Source organism: Microcebus murinus, chromosome 2 (assembly GCF_040939455.1).
Source record: "Microcebus murinus isolate Inina chromosome 2, M.murinus_Inina_mat1.0, whole genome shotgun sequence".
Classification (NCBI taxonomy): Eukaryota; Metazoa; Chordata; class Mammalia; order Primates; family Cheirogaleidae; genus Microcebus; species Microcebus murinus.
In genome coordinates, this window is record NC_134105.1 from 35,906,935 (window position 1) to 35,919,627 (window position 12,693).

General features: G+C 57.3%; 1 protein-coding gene and 1 long non-coding RNA gene across 2 annotated transcripts in view; one reads left to right on the plus strand and one right to left on the minus strand.

Annotated features, from left to right (window-relative positions):
• LOC142864837 (uncharacterized) overlaps nt 1-12,693 on the plus strand; it is a 43,538-nt gene that overhangs the window by 17,434 nt on the left and 13,411 nt on the right. The window lies entirely within an intron of this gene.
• The window catches only part of TRABD2B (TraB domain containing 2B), a 222,610-nt gene continuing 212,642 nt past the window's right edge, over nt 2,726-12,693 (minus strand). Inside the window, exons 6-7 of the mRNA XM_012776121.2 lie at nt 11,476-11,748; nt 2,726-3,218 (exon numbers count right to left, since the gene is read on the minus strand). Of these exons, the coding sequence (XP_012631575.1) occupies nt 2,987-3,218; nt 11,476-11,748 (505 nt within the window). The 3' untranslated portion in view covers nt 2,726-2,986. The remainder of the gene's footprint in view (nt 3,219-11,475; nt 11,749-12,693) is intronic.

Here is a 12,693-nt window from a genome sequence, read left to right on the forward strand (position 1 = left end):
CGTCTGGCCAGCCACGAGGGTGGGGGGGGGGAGACCAGGAGTCTTGGCCACTCCAGAAAACCCCATGACTGTGCGGCCAGCTTTCCTGAGATACAGGGAACCTGGGGCCACACCAACCTCAGGCAGGTCACTTAATCTGTTGAGTCTAGGCTTGTCTTTCCTGCCTGCCTCAAAGTGAAACATGAAAGTTCTAAGAAGTGTACACAAAGCTCTCAGAGGAACAGGGGCATTTTATGAGGCTGGGCATTTAGAATATTTCTGGAAGACATGCCAGCAGTGGTGGACAAGTCTGAGTGGCTGCTTACAGAATGGCAGTTCTCTGGAGGATGAGAGAATTCCAGTGCCTCAGATTCCTGTATGTGTGCCTCAGATCTTCGAGGACATGAGTCGTTTCAAACCCTGGCCAGCTGGTGGTCCACAGGGCCCAGTGAACTCGGACTCACACTGGCTGGCTCTTCTGTTGGCATGTGTCTACCCAATGAGTCGGTCCAGCCATCTTTCTCTAAACACTGGAATGTTCGGTTAAGGGAGAGTTTAGAATCCCCCAATCTGCCCAGAGGAGGGATCTGGGAAAGACTAGGGCTGAATCTGCTTGGAGTCGGGGGCCAGGACAAGACAACCCAGGACTGAACTGCTTGTCCCGTCTTGATACCGAGTTCCTCTAGGCCAGGAAAGGTGGTTAGATCCGGTTCCAGTACAGAACCTGGCATTGCATGTGCTCGATAATTACACACTGCATTCATTTACCTTTTTGGCCCTGTGCCTGGCACAGATCTGGGCACACGGTCAGGTGCCTGGACTGTTTATCCGAAAGCTTCATCTTTAATTAACCTCAAGCTCCATCTCAATACGTCTCATGCCATACTGTGCCCCAAACAGAGGGGAATCTGGCCTGTGTGTTTCTAATTCCTTTACACTTATCTCATTCAAATAGCGCTCTGCACGATCCGTTTGATGTCCAACTTCTGAGCCTGCTTTATAAGTCAGCTAAACCCCTTCCCGCTCAGAAACAGGAAGTCGCATTTTTGCCAAGGATAAACTGACTCCAGCCCTGGCCGGGGTCAAGTTCAGTTTAGAGCGTGGTGCCCGTGGGGCTGGCTGGACCCTCTGCAGCAGAGCTCCAGGCTTCTGCTGGGTCTCAAGCTCAAACACATCCACCAGGGCTGAGCTGAAAAGAATTCAACTGCCTGCCAAGATGCCAGTGGGACCCTTGGCCATCCCATGAGCCGCCAGAATTGCCGTCTCACAGACAGCTGCCTGGCTGGGCATGATGGCACTAGGGCCAATCAGTTGCCACTGCACCTGCCCGGGAAACCACTGTTGCAGCTGTGCAGCCCTGGAGAAGTGTCTCCCCTCTCTGGGCCCTATTATTATCCTGCAGCCACCTGTTGGGGGAGGGGTCCTTTCTGCTCTCCGGTTCTAGGACTCTGTGATCAGCGAGCCACCAGCCTGGCTGGGGTTCAGGCCTGGGAGCCGGCCTGCTGGGTCCTCTGTCCCCTCAGCCACCACCTCGGGGAGCAGAGGGGCTGGGCCAGTGTCTCTGAGGCTCAGTTGCCTGCCTGCCCACACTGGCTGCCCTGCCTCTCTAGGCCCCTACAACTGTGCCCCACCCCCAGCCTCTGATTTGGCAGGAAAGCCTCTCACCGGCTCCAGGATTTGACAAGTCAGGGCACGGGACACGTGGCACATACTGCTGCCAGAGCCCTTTGGCCAGAGGGACCAACATGAGCCTCTTTGGCTGGAGTGAGACGCTTGTGCTGGCCCCAGTTTGGGCGAGAACTGCCTCCCTTGTAGCATGCCTGGCAGAGAGTGTGGCCGGACGCGGACCAGGAGACAAGGACTGCTTTTGCATCACACTGATCTGGGGCTGCATCCCAGCTAGGGGACTTTCAGCAAGTCCCTTCACCTCTCTGGGAGTCTCGGTTTCCTCATCTGTGAAACGGGGATAGTCACGTCTCCCAGAGCTGGTGTGAGGATCAGTGATTAAGTGAGTATGGGAAGTGCCTGCCACGCTGCAGGCTTGGACGAATGGCAGCTCTCACTGCATCGTTACTACCACGCGGCTCCTAGAGGCCCTGGCTTAGCACTGCCCTTGAGTGCCCCCTCTGTCCTTCAGCCCAGCTGACTCCAGTTAGCCGTGACCTCAACAGCCTCTCCTGCACCCAAGCTGGATTAATGACACCAGCACACAGAGGTCTGGATTCGTGTCCTCGCCTCCCTACTTGCTGCATGACCTTGGGCGACCCATCTGCTCTCTTTGGATCTCGTTTAACCATCTGCTACGTGGGGCTGGGGACACCTTCCCTCAGCACCAACATCCCACCCCCCGCCACCCCAGCGCTTTGGTCCAAACACTTACCCAGAGCTCTGGAGGGCCTGTTCACAGCCACTCGGGGGTTCAAAATAGCAGCACTGTCTTTCCTAAAGTAGCTCCCTGGGCCCTGGGAGGGGAGGACAGTCCTGGGGAGGGGGGGACGGTCAGCATTCAGACCTCTGGCTCCCAAATCCAGCTTCACAAAAGCTAAGCTTGTCCCCCTGCCCCTCCCTCGGACGTCCCCATGGTGGGAGAAGCCAAACCCGGACAGCGGAGGTGTGGGCCATCCCAGAGAAGCCAGTTCAAAGCCACAGTCCGCATGAGGTCACAGATGTCCCGGCAACCTTGGTTCACTCCTGGCTCTGCCCCGGGGCTAATAAAGGGGTTATAACATAGGCCACATAAAAATAGTTTAATTGGTAGAATAAATACATTTTTCTTTTTAATATGGACACATATTTTACAAAAGAGCCCCATAGCACTATGGGAAATTAAGATCCTTCTACAAAAAAGAAGATGTAACTTAGGTACAATAAAGCTCTAGTGTTCTAACTGACCCCGTGTGGCCTGCCCTGGAGGTGTCGGGCACCCCTGGGAGTGGTGGCAGGAGCTGGGCTGTGGCCGCAGATCCTCGTGTGGCTGGTCTGGCTCCTCTGCCTGGGGTGGCCGAGGTCAGGAGGGCCTGAGGCTGTGCAGCAGGAAGGAGGCGGCAATGGTGGCAGTGAGGACGGCGGGAAGGAGGCCCAGGACAGGACGTGAGCAGCTGCTCGCTGAGCTCGCCGAGCTGCTGGCCGGCCCGGGTGTGTCCTGCTGCTGGAGCTGGTCCGAGAGCTGGAGGGGAGGCTTGGCAGTCCCGGTGCTGTGGGTGGGCTGGAGGGGCAGGGGGGGCGGCGAGGCGGTGGTGCTGGAAAGGAGGAGACGCAGCAGTGTGACGCGTAGCCTTGTCCTGGGCAGAAGCCCTGGGATCAAAGGTAGCTTTCTCAGATCCATTTTTTCTTATAAAATGGAGAAGGAAACGAGGGACTCAGGAGAGAGTGTGCAGGGCATAGCCACACAGCCAGCCAGGCTGAACTCAGAGCCACACCGACCCTGCAGTACCAGGCTCTGGGGGATGGGCCAGGCCCTGGGGGCTGCAGGCCTCACGTGTCGCCACTCAAGGAAACGGGTCCCGGGCAGAAAGAATGTGTCAAGGAGGAGACAGATCTGGGGCCCCTCGAGAGCTGTCGGCCTCCACATCCACGTGCACAGGTGCCTTGACCTCCTGCGCTCCCCCAGACTGCCAACATGCACAGAAAGCAAGGCCAGCAACCCCACCGTTTCCACCACCCTCCTCATCATGACTACGATTCGTAACACTCCACTGTGAGTTCAGCACTTTTCTGGTCCTCTAGACAAACCTTCAAAATGAGTCTCATCACTCCCTTTCCACAGATGAAAAAACTGAGGCTCAGAGATGTGGGTGGGCAGAGAGGGTCCGGGGTGGCCAGGTCACAGAGGAAGTGGGGCGGGAGCCCTGGGGTCTGCTTCACTTTGCACAAGCACAGGTGTGTGTAGTGAAAGTTGCAGAAGTTCATGAAATTACAAAAACAAAATCCAGTTTTGGAGGTAACAGGTGAGAATCTGGGCTCCAGAAAGCCCACGTGACAAACAGAGTGAGGCAGAAGGGATCGAAGGAGATGAAGAGAGGTGTGAGCTGGCAGGCGAAACTTAGCCCGCATGCGCGGGCCTTGGGAAGCTGGAGGTGAGGGGGCCCGCGGGACTCAGCACCAGGTCACTGCTCAAGGCCAGGAAAGAGACAAACTGGAAATGGATGAACAGAGAGAGAGAGAGAGAGAGAGAGAGAGAGAGAGAGAGAGAGACAGGGACAGAGGAGGGGAGAGGACAAGACCATGGTGTAACAGAGAGGGGCACGAGGACAGGAGTCTGCCAGGAGACCTGTGGACCAGAGGGACAGGCTGGGGGGTAAAGAAAAGGCTGGGTCCAGCAGCTGCAGCCAAGCCTGCCCTTGGGGAGCCCGGGCAGCGGGGGCAGATGAAGATGCAGACGCAGGCAGAGGCGCCCACAGGCCCTATTGCACAGGGCCGCACAGGGGCAGCGGGCACACAGAGGGCCCCTGTCCAAAGCGGGGCCAGGGAGGCCTCCCAGGAGAGGGACACTGCAGCCCTGCCCCTGGGCCAGGCTCTGTGAACAGCACTTGCCATAAATTGACCTCTAATCATCATGACAACATTTGGGGCAGGGACAGCTGCCATCTCCATCGTACTTAGGAAGAAACCAAGGCACAAAGAGGTTAAGGAACTTGCTCTAGGACACACAGCAGGGCCAGGATCTGATCTGGGAACAGAGTAGGTGCTCCCTTGCAGATGGGTGGGCCGGGAGCTTGCCCCTCCCTGGTCAGCCCAAGGGCTGGGCTGTTGGAAATGGGGCGGGCAGTCTCCATGGCGTCTGCAGCGTGGGTGCCTCCGTGCGGGGCGTGCCCTGCTCCACGACAGGTTGCTCACTCGCCGGGTCTCCCTGGGCCGCACTTCCTCAGGCTGGGCCATGAGGTCCTAATCGCTGGCCTAATCACAGGTCCTAATCACAGTGAATAGAGCCTATAATCACCACCAGAGCTCAGCACATGCCACTGTCCTGCCCGGACATTGCTCACGTAGGCCTGCCCAGCCTTAGCCTGAGAGCACATCCGCCCCACAGGGGCTCAGCTGGGACCTCGGCTTGGGAGTGGGCATCCAAAGGGCTTCTGGGCACCTAGTCCTGGCCTGATGTGCCTCAGTAAAGAGAGGGGTCCTCACTCATGGCCCTGTCCCTCCCTCTCGCTGCTACTCTGGCGGTGTCTGACCACAGAACATGTTCCGTCCACACAGGTTCTTTCCACCCTGGAGTTTACAGGTGTGATGAACCATGATCTCCCGTCTTTGGGAGGTCTCAGAGGACATGTCAGGAGAGGAGGATGCAGGGACGGTGTTCCTGAGCAGAGTGTGTGCGTGTGCAACCCGAGGGGTGGGCCAGGTGGCTGCCAGGACCCTTACCACCCACAGAATGGAGCGTGCTGTGCCTCCCACCTGTGCCAGCGCCCCGGCCTGGCCGCCCTCTGCTTCCACGGCCCTCCCAGCACACGCTGCCCTCTCAGCCACTGCCGGTTTGCTGCCATTTTCCCCTGGCGAGGCCTTCTTCCATCTGTCCTCCAACCCTCAATGCCACCTGGGGTCCTTAGGCCTCCCCCATTTCTCACTGACGTCACTGTGTCACAGGTCTCTGCTGTACATGGTTCAACGGGTTTCTATATGTACAGTGCTCAGAACAGTGCCTGCCACACAGTGCCAGACGTGGCTGGCTATTTTTAGTATTTTTGTGTCTGTGTTTCCCCACTAGCCCTATCCTCCACTTACGGAGCACTTACTAAGTGCCAGGAGACACTGTTCGGTGCTATCCGTGTGTCACTTGATTATTATTTCCATTTCCAAAATGAGGAAACTAGGCTTGAAGAACACTAGTTTCTTGCAAGAGACCGATGTGCACCGTGGCCGTTCGTCTCCCAGCCGGAGCCGAGCTCGGTGCTGTCCCCAACAGAGCAAACCCCGGATAGAGAGCCCGTGGCTGGAGCCTCACTAGGGTCGGAGACGGAGGCCTCATCCAGCCTCTGCCCTGGAGGGGACCAGGGCCTGCACTGCGTGGGGGTCACTGTCTCGGCCCCTTTCTTTTCTAATGAAAAGAAAAACAAAAGCACCCCCACACAGCACAAGAAGTCCATAAAAATTCCTTCCTAGCAGCTGCCCCATCTCAGCCTGAGCATTTGGGAGGCTGGGAGGCCTGGCCTCAGGAGAGCAGGCTGGTGTGCCCCTGAGGTGCCTGGAGCTGGGGCTCAGGCTGGCCTCGGCCGCCCCCGCCATGGGAACGCAAGACCAAGGAGGAGTTATGAAAACTACATTTCACGAGGCGCCCAAAGGCATTTTCTTTTACACTTTGAAAACCAAAGATGAATCCCCCCTTGGAGCCAGTGCAGGGTTTTTATTGCTTGGAAGGAGTCCCAGGGAAATGGGGTAGGACTGGGGGGAGCAGAGGACAAGCCCCCCCAAATGCCCCCCCCTGCCCACTCTGCTCCCTAAGCTCAGTCCCTCAGTCCAGAGCTCACACTGGGGAAAATTGTCTCATGGCAAAGCAGCCCTGAAGCCAAACCAAACACGGTGAGCGTTCCCAGGCCCCGCAGATGGCTGGCTCCAAGGGGCTGAGTCTGCTCTGAGTTGACAGGGACCCTTGGGGGGGGGGGCTCTCCACCTGGGCAGAGGCACGAGTTCCATTCTAGCCTCCTGTACTACGTTCCTGGTGTGCCGTGTGACTTCAGGCAGGTGCCATCCTCTTGGCCTCAGTTTCCCCATCTGTACAATGAAGGAGCAGGAACAGACCCATGGGCTTTAACATGTTTCTAAGCAGCAGAAGCCAGAGTGAGACCTAATGTGGAAGCCCAAGGCAGAAAGACAGAGGACGAAGGCTGGTGCCAGAGACTGGGCCAGCTAGCTCCCTGGAGCAGGGTGGATCTTGACATTAGAGGGTCTCTCAGAACAATTCAGTGCTAGGTTCTGGGGGTCCCAGGCCTTGGCCTTCTGGCCAGTACAAGGGGCTGGAGGGCTATGCCCTGGGTGACATCCTTAGAGAGATTTAAGGAAATGCAGGGGAGGCCGAGTTGGGGTACACAGAGCCAGGGTGATGGACAGCCCCGCTGCCTGGGGGTGGAGCCCTTGATGTGATCGGGCTGGAGGACCCTGTTGTGAGTTCGGTTTGGGGCTCAGCCTCTCTGGGCCATGCAGGTCAGTTGCAGAGGTCCAAAGCAACCAGCGTGCCTGCAGCTCCAGATATCTGGGGCCACGCCAGCCTCCACATCTTTGGCCACATGTCTTCTGCGCTGGGAATGCCTTCACCCTTCCCTCGGGCTCACTAGACCATTTCTGACCAATTCCTTTGCAGGCATAAGGCAAACCGTCTGGTGTGTTTTCAAAGAGCTTCACAGCAGACCAGAGCTGGAAGGGCCTGTCTGTCCCTGAGATGGAAAACTGGGGCCCAGAGAGGAAATGGGACTTGCCAAGGTCCCAGGAGAGCTGACGCAGGGTCTCTGGACTGTGGCTCTAGGGCTCTCTCAATGGCACCATACTGTGCCCTGGCTGTGACCTGAGATTCTTCCTGCTCCTGAACCTCACTAACGCTAAACACAGCGTGTGACCAACATGTTCCTGGTAAACTTCGGGCAGTTCACAGCACCCGCCCAGAGGCTCATTTAAGGCCCAGGAGCAGCTTCCTGTTGGGGCAGGGGCATCTCAGCCTGGAGACTGAAAGTCACAGGCACCAGCATAAGCCACATTGTTACCAAGACTTACTGGCATTTGACGGCAGCTAAGAGCTGTACAAGCGCCATCTCTCTTAATCTCTAAGCCACAGAGCAAGTGCGGGGAGGGGCCAGGTTCGAACTCCATTCTGCCCGAATTGTTCTGCTTTTATTTACTGGGAGATTCAATTTCCCATTCCTCATGGGGCATCTTCTGCCTCTAATACAATGGGGTCCAGCCTCACATGGAGACTCTGACCACCCTGGACCATCCCGGGAGAAGCCCTGGCCATGCTGGGAAGAACTGGAGCTTGAGAACCAGGGGGCAGGAAGGGCAGGCCAGCAGGAGGTGCACAGAGCCACAGCCAACCCCAGGAGCAGGAACTCTGTGTCTCCTCCCCTCTTTAAGGGCCCTGTCATCTGCTCAAACCTCAGAGGAAACAGAGGCTGAGAGGGCAATGACCTCGTGCACGCGTGTCCTGCAGCCCACTCCTGCATGGTCGTACCCACCAAGGCCCTGTGTCCCATCTCCATGCCCTGCTCAGAAGGCACTCTCTTCCTTACACCTGCCCAGTCGGATGGCCCTGCCCTCTGCTCCCTCATTTATGCCCGACCCCTGCCCTCCTAAGCCAGCTGGGGACTTGGAGAACAAGAGCTGGCATGACCTCCAGAGGCAAGTCAAGGCCCTACCTGCACAAAAGGAGAAACGGAAGGCTTGCCGTGGGCCCCATGTTGCATAGCCATGGCCTCTGCCCTGGCTTGCCCCTGGTCACAGCACTCCCTGCCCCCACCTGGCTCTCAGATGTGTGGGAATGCTCGGCCACCGCACAGATACATGCTCCACCCTTTCCATGGGTCCCCATAAATCATCCTGCCACGGGCTGCTGCTTCTCTAAACTTCCTCCAGTGTGTGTTTACATCTCGGGTAATGAGGGGCGAGGGAGGCCAGCCTGCTCCAGGTGGTGTCCAGGCCAGGCGTGCGCAGGCCGCATCCCGGCTCTCTCCCCCCTTCTCCCATCACTCTGGCAACCTGGAGTAGCCCAGCCTGGATCTGGCCCCCAGGGCCTCCCCATCTAGAGACAAGACAGAGGAACTGCGGTCTGTGCAAGTGTACCAGGACAGGGGCGTCCAGGGATGCTTCGGGGAGGCCAGAGAGGGTGGGGAGGGCAGTCGCATGGTGGTGGGTGATGATGGGGACCCTTACTCTTAGGCTAGGACGACTCTCTCTGTGATCTCCCCCAAGCAAGTTACCTGCTGGCTCTATTTCCTTGTGCAAAACCTTCTACAATTCTTGATAGGACAGAGGCAGGGGGCACAGGATGAACGTAAGTGCCTGGTACAGGGGGTAGGGGGAGCTGGGCTAATGTCTGATGGCACCCCAGCCCAAGCAGAGGGAGGGGCGAGGGCACAGGTGAGGAGGTGGCCGGGGCATGGCCCGCCGCAGGCTGCATACAGGGCTGGATGAGGTGGAAGGAGGGAAGGCCGTGCACACCGGTGGGGCAGCAGCAGGTTCCCCAGGTGGGGCACCGCAGGATCTCAGGCCGATGGTGATGCATGAGGGCAAGACTCCAGGCCAGGAGACCCGTGAGGACCCTGATGCAAGATCACAGGCGCTGGATGAGCTGGGAAAGGTGACAGTGGTGGGGGAGGGGGAAGTAGCTCCAGTGAGGTTTGGGAGGAAGAAAATGAGAAAAATTGGAATGAAATTAAAGCTCTAAGGAAAATGGTTTTGTTAAAAGAACTACCAATGGGCCCCAGGTAACCCCCAGAGTGTTCTCTTCTGCTCCCTCTCAGAAAACTGGAAACTTGAGGACCCTGGGAGGGTGCAGTGAGTCCCCCAAGGACAAGGGAGCCTGTGCCCCGCATCTGAGCCTCTCAGGGAGCGCAGGGCCGTAGGGTCTGCTCCCCCAAGAAGCAGCAAGAAACTTTTAATGATCGGTGGAAACTTTCGTCTCAAACCCAGCCAGATGGAAGAAAGTTTGCCAACCACTATTTACCTGTTGGAATGGAGAAGGGGCTCCCCTCTTGCCAAAGAAAAGCTAGTTTCTTCTCCTGAAATCAGGCTCTGTGTCTCAGAGCTATGTGTTATGAGAAGGAAGCCGTTTGGAGTCATTTGCAGGAATTTACCTTTCAGACATGGTTAGGGGCTGTGGGGCTGTGGCCGGAGCTGACAGCCCCGCCTCCTGTCGTCCCATGAGTTGGCCCCACCACTGGCCTGGTCTACTGCTCCCCTGGCGTGTTGATCAGTGCTCTGAGTGACCAGCCTAATTGGAGCTCTTATTGGGCTGCCAGCTCCTTCATTTGCCCCGAGCCTGCCTGGCAGCCCGCAAGCCCTCCCCGCTGCTGAAGGAAGTGGTTCTCGGTAACTCTACGCCCTCGCTCCTGGTTAGAAGGGGGCAGCCCACGCTGGGCGCGTGACCCAAATGTGTCATAGCCAATATAGCTGTAGCAACGCCTCCGCCTTGGGCAGGCAGGGCCAATGAGGGCTCTGCAAAAGTACAATTCCCAGAAACCCAAGTCCAAGGATCCATGAGCTCCCCTCTTACTTGCTGGAAGAATTTCGAAGGTAGCATGCACCATGCATTTCATGACAGTGCGCTGCACTATGTGGACCTTTTGTCAATGGCTCAGAGACCTGGCCGCAGGAGATTCGTGAAGAGCAAAGTGCAAGAGGCAGCCCTGATTCCTGTGTGACCCTGGGCAAGCCCTCTCCCACTCTGGGCCTTGGTTCACCATCTATAAAGGCAGAGGTGAGTCAGTGTTTCCCAAAGCTGCTGAGAAGAAGCCGCAGGTGCACAGTCAACATACAGATCCCCGGGCCTCTGTCCTGCAGGTTCTGATCCACGAGGTCTGCGGCAGGGCCTGGGAATTTGCTTATTGAACAAGTACCCAAGGTGATTCTCTCCAGGATTGCTGACAAAAGTCCTCCTGGATGGTGATGTGTAAAGGGTCCAGATACAGACTCCAAGACTCCAAGGGCCCACTGCTGGGAGTGTCATGTCCAGGGCTGGGCCACCCCTTCCCTGGCGGTCTCTCCCCGGGACATTACCAGTGCTCTGGCAACACTGTTCACCAAATATGAACATTCCTGCCCCAAAGTGCAATCTAGGGAGACTGCAGGCAGAGGTTGGAAGAGAGCACCCTGGTGACAGCAGGAGCTTTGGTGACAGACAGGCCAAAGGGAATGGTGCAGGTGGTGGGAGGGGTGTATAGGAATAGGATAGAGGGGTCTCAGTGCATTAAGATAATTTCTGTGCCTGCCCATTTTCAACAAGGATTCAACAAATCCCCCATCCACTTCTGAGACAGAGCCCACAGCTCAAGGGCATCAGTCACCATCTGTCCCATCTCTCTCACAGAGCAGGGTCCCTGCTGCAGCCTCCCTGCCAGGGTCTCAGCCACTCAGGGTTTCAAGGCCCCAGAAGCACGTGGTCTTTGGCATAGCCAGCAGGTTCCACTTCCTCCCAGCTTCACCTCCAGCCCATGGGACAACGGGAGCCCACCATGAACACCTGAGCACCCCAGGAAAGCTGAGTGCCAAGCAGACTTGTGTCCACTACACCTGAAGGAAGCTTCTACTTCCTCACCTTTGAAATGGAGAGAAATACACTTTCTCTTGTTTTGAGGATAAAACTGAAAGATCAAATGCGAAGGTGCCATACAAACCCGGAAAGATGACCCTGAGGGTCCTCTGTGAGTGGGAAGAGCCAGCCCTGTAGCTTCCACGCAGATGCCTACCCGCCACGCGTCCTCGGAGCCCGGCCTGAGGCAGTGTGCCCGGCCGTGGGGGCTCGGGTGGGCTGCCAGGTGCAGGTGCCCTGGGCAGACCCGCCCTCCCGCTCACCTGTCCTCGATGCGGACCCAGAGGTCGTTGAACTGCCGCGGCCGCTGGTGTGTGCTCTGCCTCTTGTGCCACTTCCTCTGCCGGCCAAACTCTTCCAGCTGGCTGAGGCTGTCAGGGAGCAGGAGGTGTGGGGACAGGGCTGGATCCTCCTCCTCCTCTGGCGGGGCAGTGGGGGTCGCTGGGGGCACTGTGGGGACGGCGGTAGCCGGTGTTGCTGGGGCTGGGCTCGTCGAGGTCCCCTCAGGAGTGGGTGCTGGGCTCCGGGCAGCAGGGCTGGAAGGGGCAACAGCACAAGGAGCACCTGCGTTGGAGCACGTCATTCGTGTGTGGCAGAGAATACGTGGGAAAGCCGTCACAGCAGGAGAAAGTGCCCGGGTGCCCCTGCTGGGCCGGGTGACAGTAATCCAGGAAAACCATTTTCTAGAGCTGAGAGACGGAGCTTTCATATATTTGGCCGACAAATATCTACTGAGCACCTCCCCTGCTCCAGGCACTTTTCTAGGAGGTAGGTAGGTGCCAGCACGATGGAAACACACACTGCCTCTGCCCTCCAGAGCCCACATTCCAATGCAGAAGGAAGAGAGTAACACAGAGGATGTCAGATGGTGATACCTGCTGAGGATAAAATGAAGCAGACAGGAGTGGAGCGGGAGGTGGGGGTGGGGTTGTCTGGGAAGGCAGCCTGATCACTGGCAGGTGACATGGGAGCCCAGACTAGAAGGTGGCGAGGGAGCGAGCCCTGGGCAGGTCTGTGAGGCATATTTGATCTTGGTTGGGGGTCTCATTCATGCAACAACTCTGGCTGAGGGGCTTTTGGCAAGTTCCTAACTTCGCTGTGCCTCAGTCTCTTGCTCTGTAAAATGGGAATACTGCAGCAAACACTGCAAAAACACACATTTACTGTGCCTGTTCTCAGTGGAGGCAGGACAATCTCAGGGAGGCAGAGCTGGGGCTGGAGGTAGGCTGATGTGGGTTCACCCCTAGTTCTGCAATGTGCGGGTCACGTGACTGAGGGCAAGTTGCTTAATCAGCTCAGCAGCAGTTGGCTGTAGCACAGGAGCAATAATGCTACCTGCTTCCTTGTCATGAGGATGAAGGAGATGAGGTCTGAGCACAGTACCTGGCACATAAGCCTCTTTTTGATGTTGGCCAATAAGCAAATGCACCTGGCTGTTGGGCAGGCACTAAAGTGCCATTTGTCATGTTCCATACGGCATC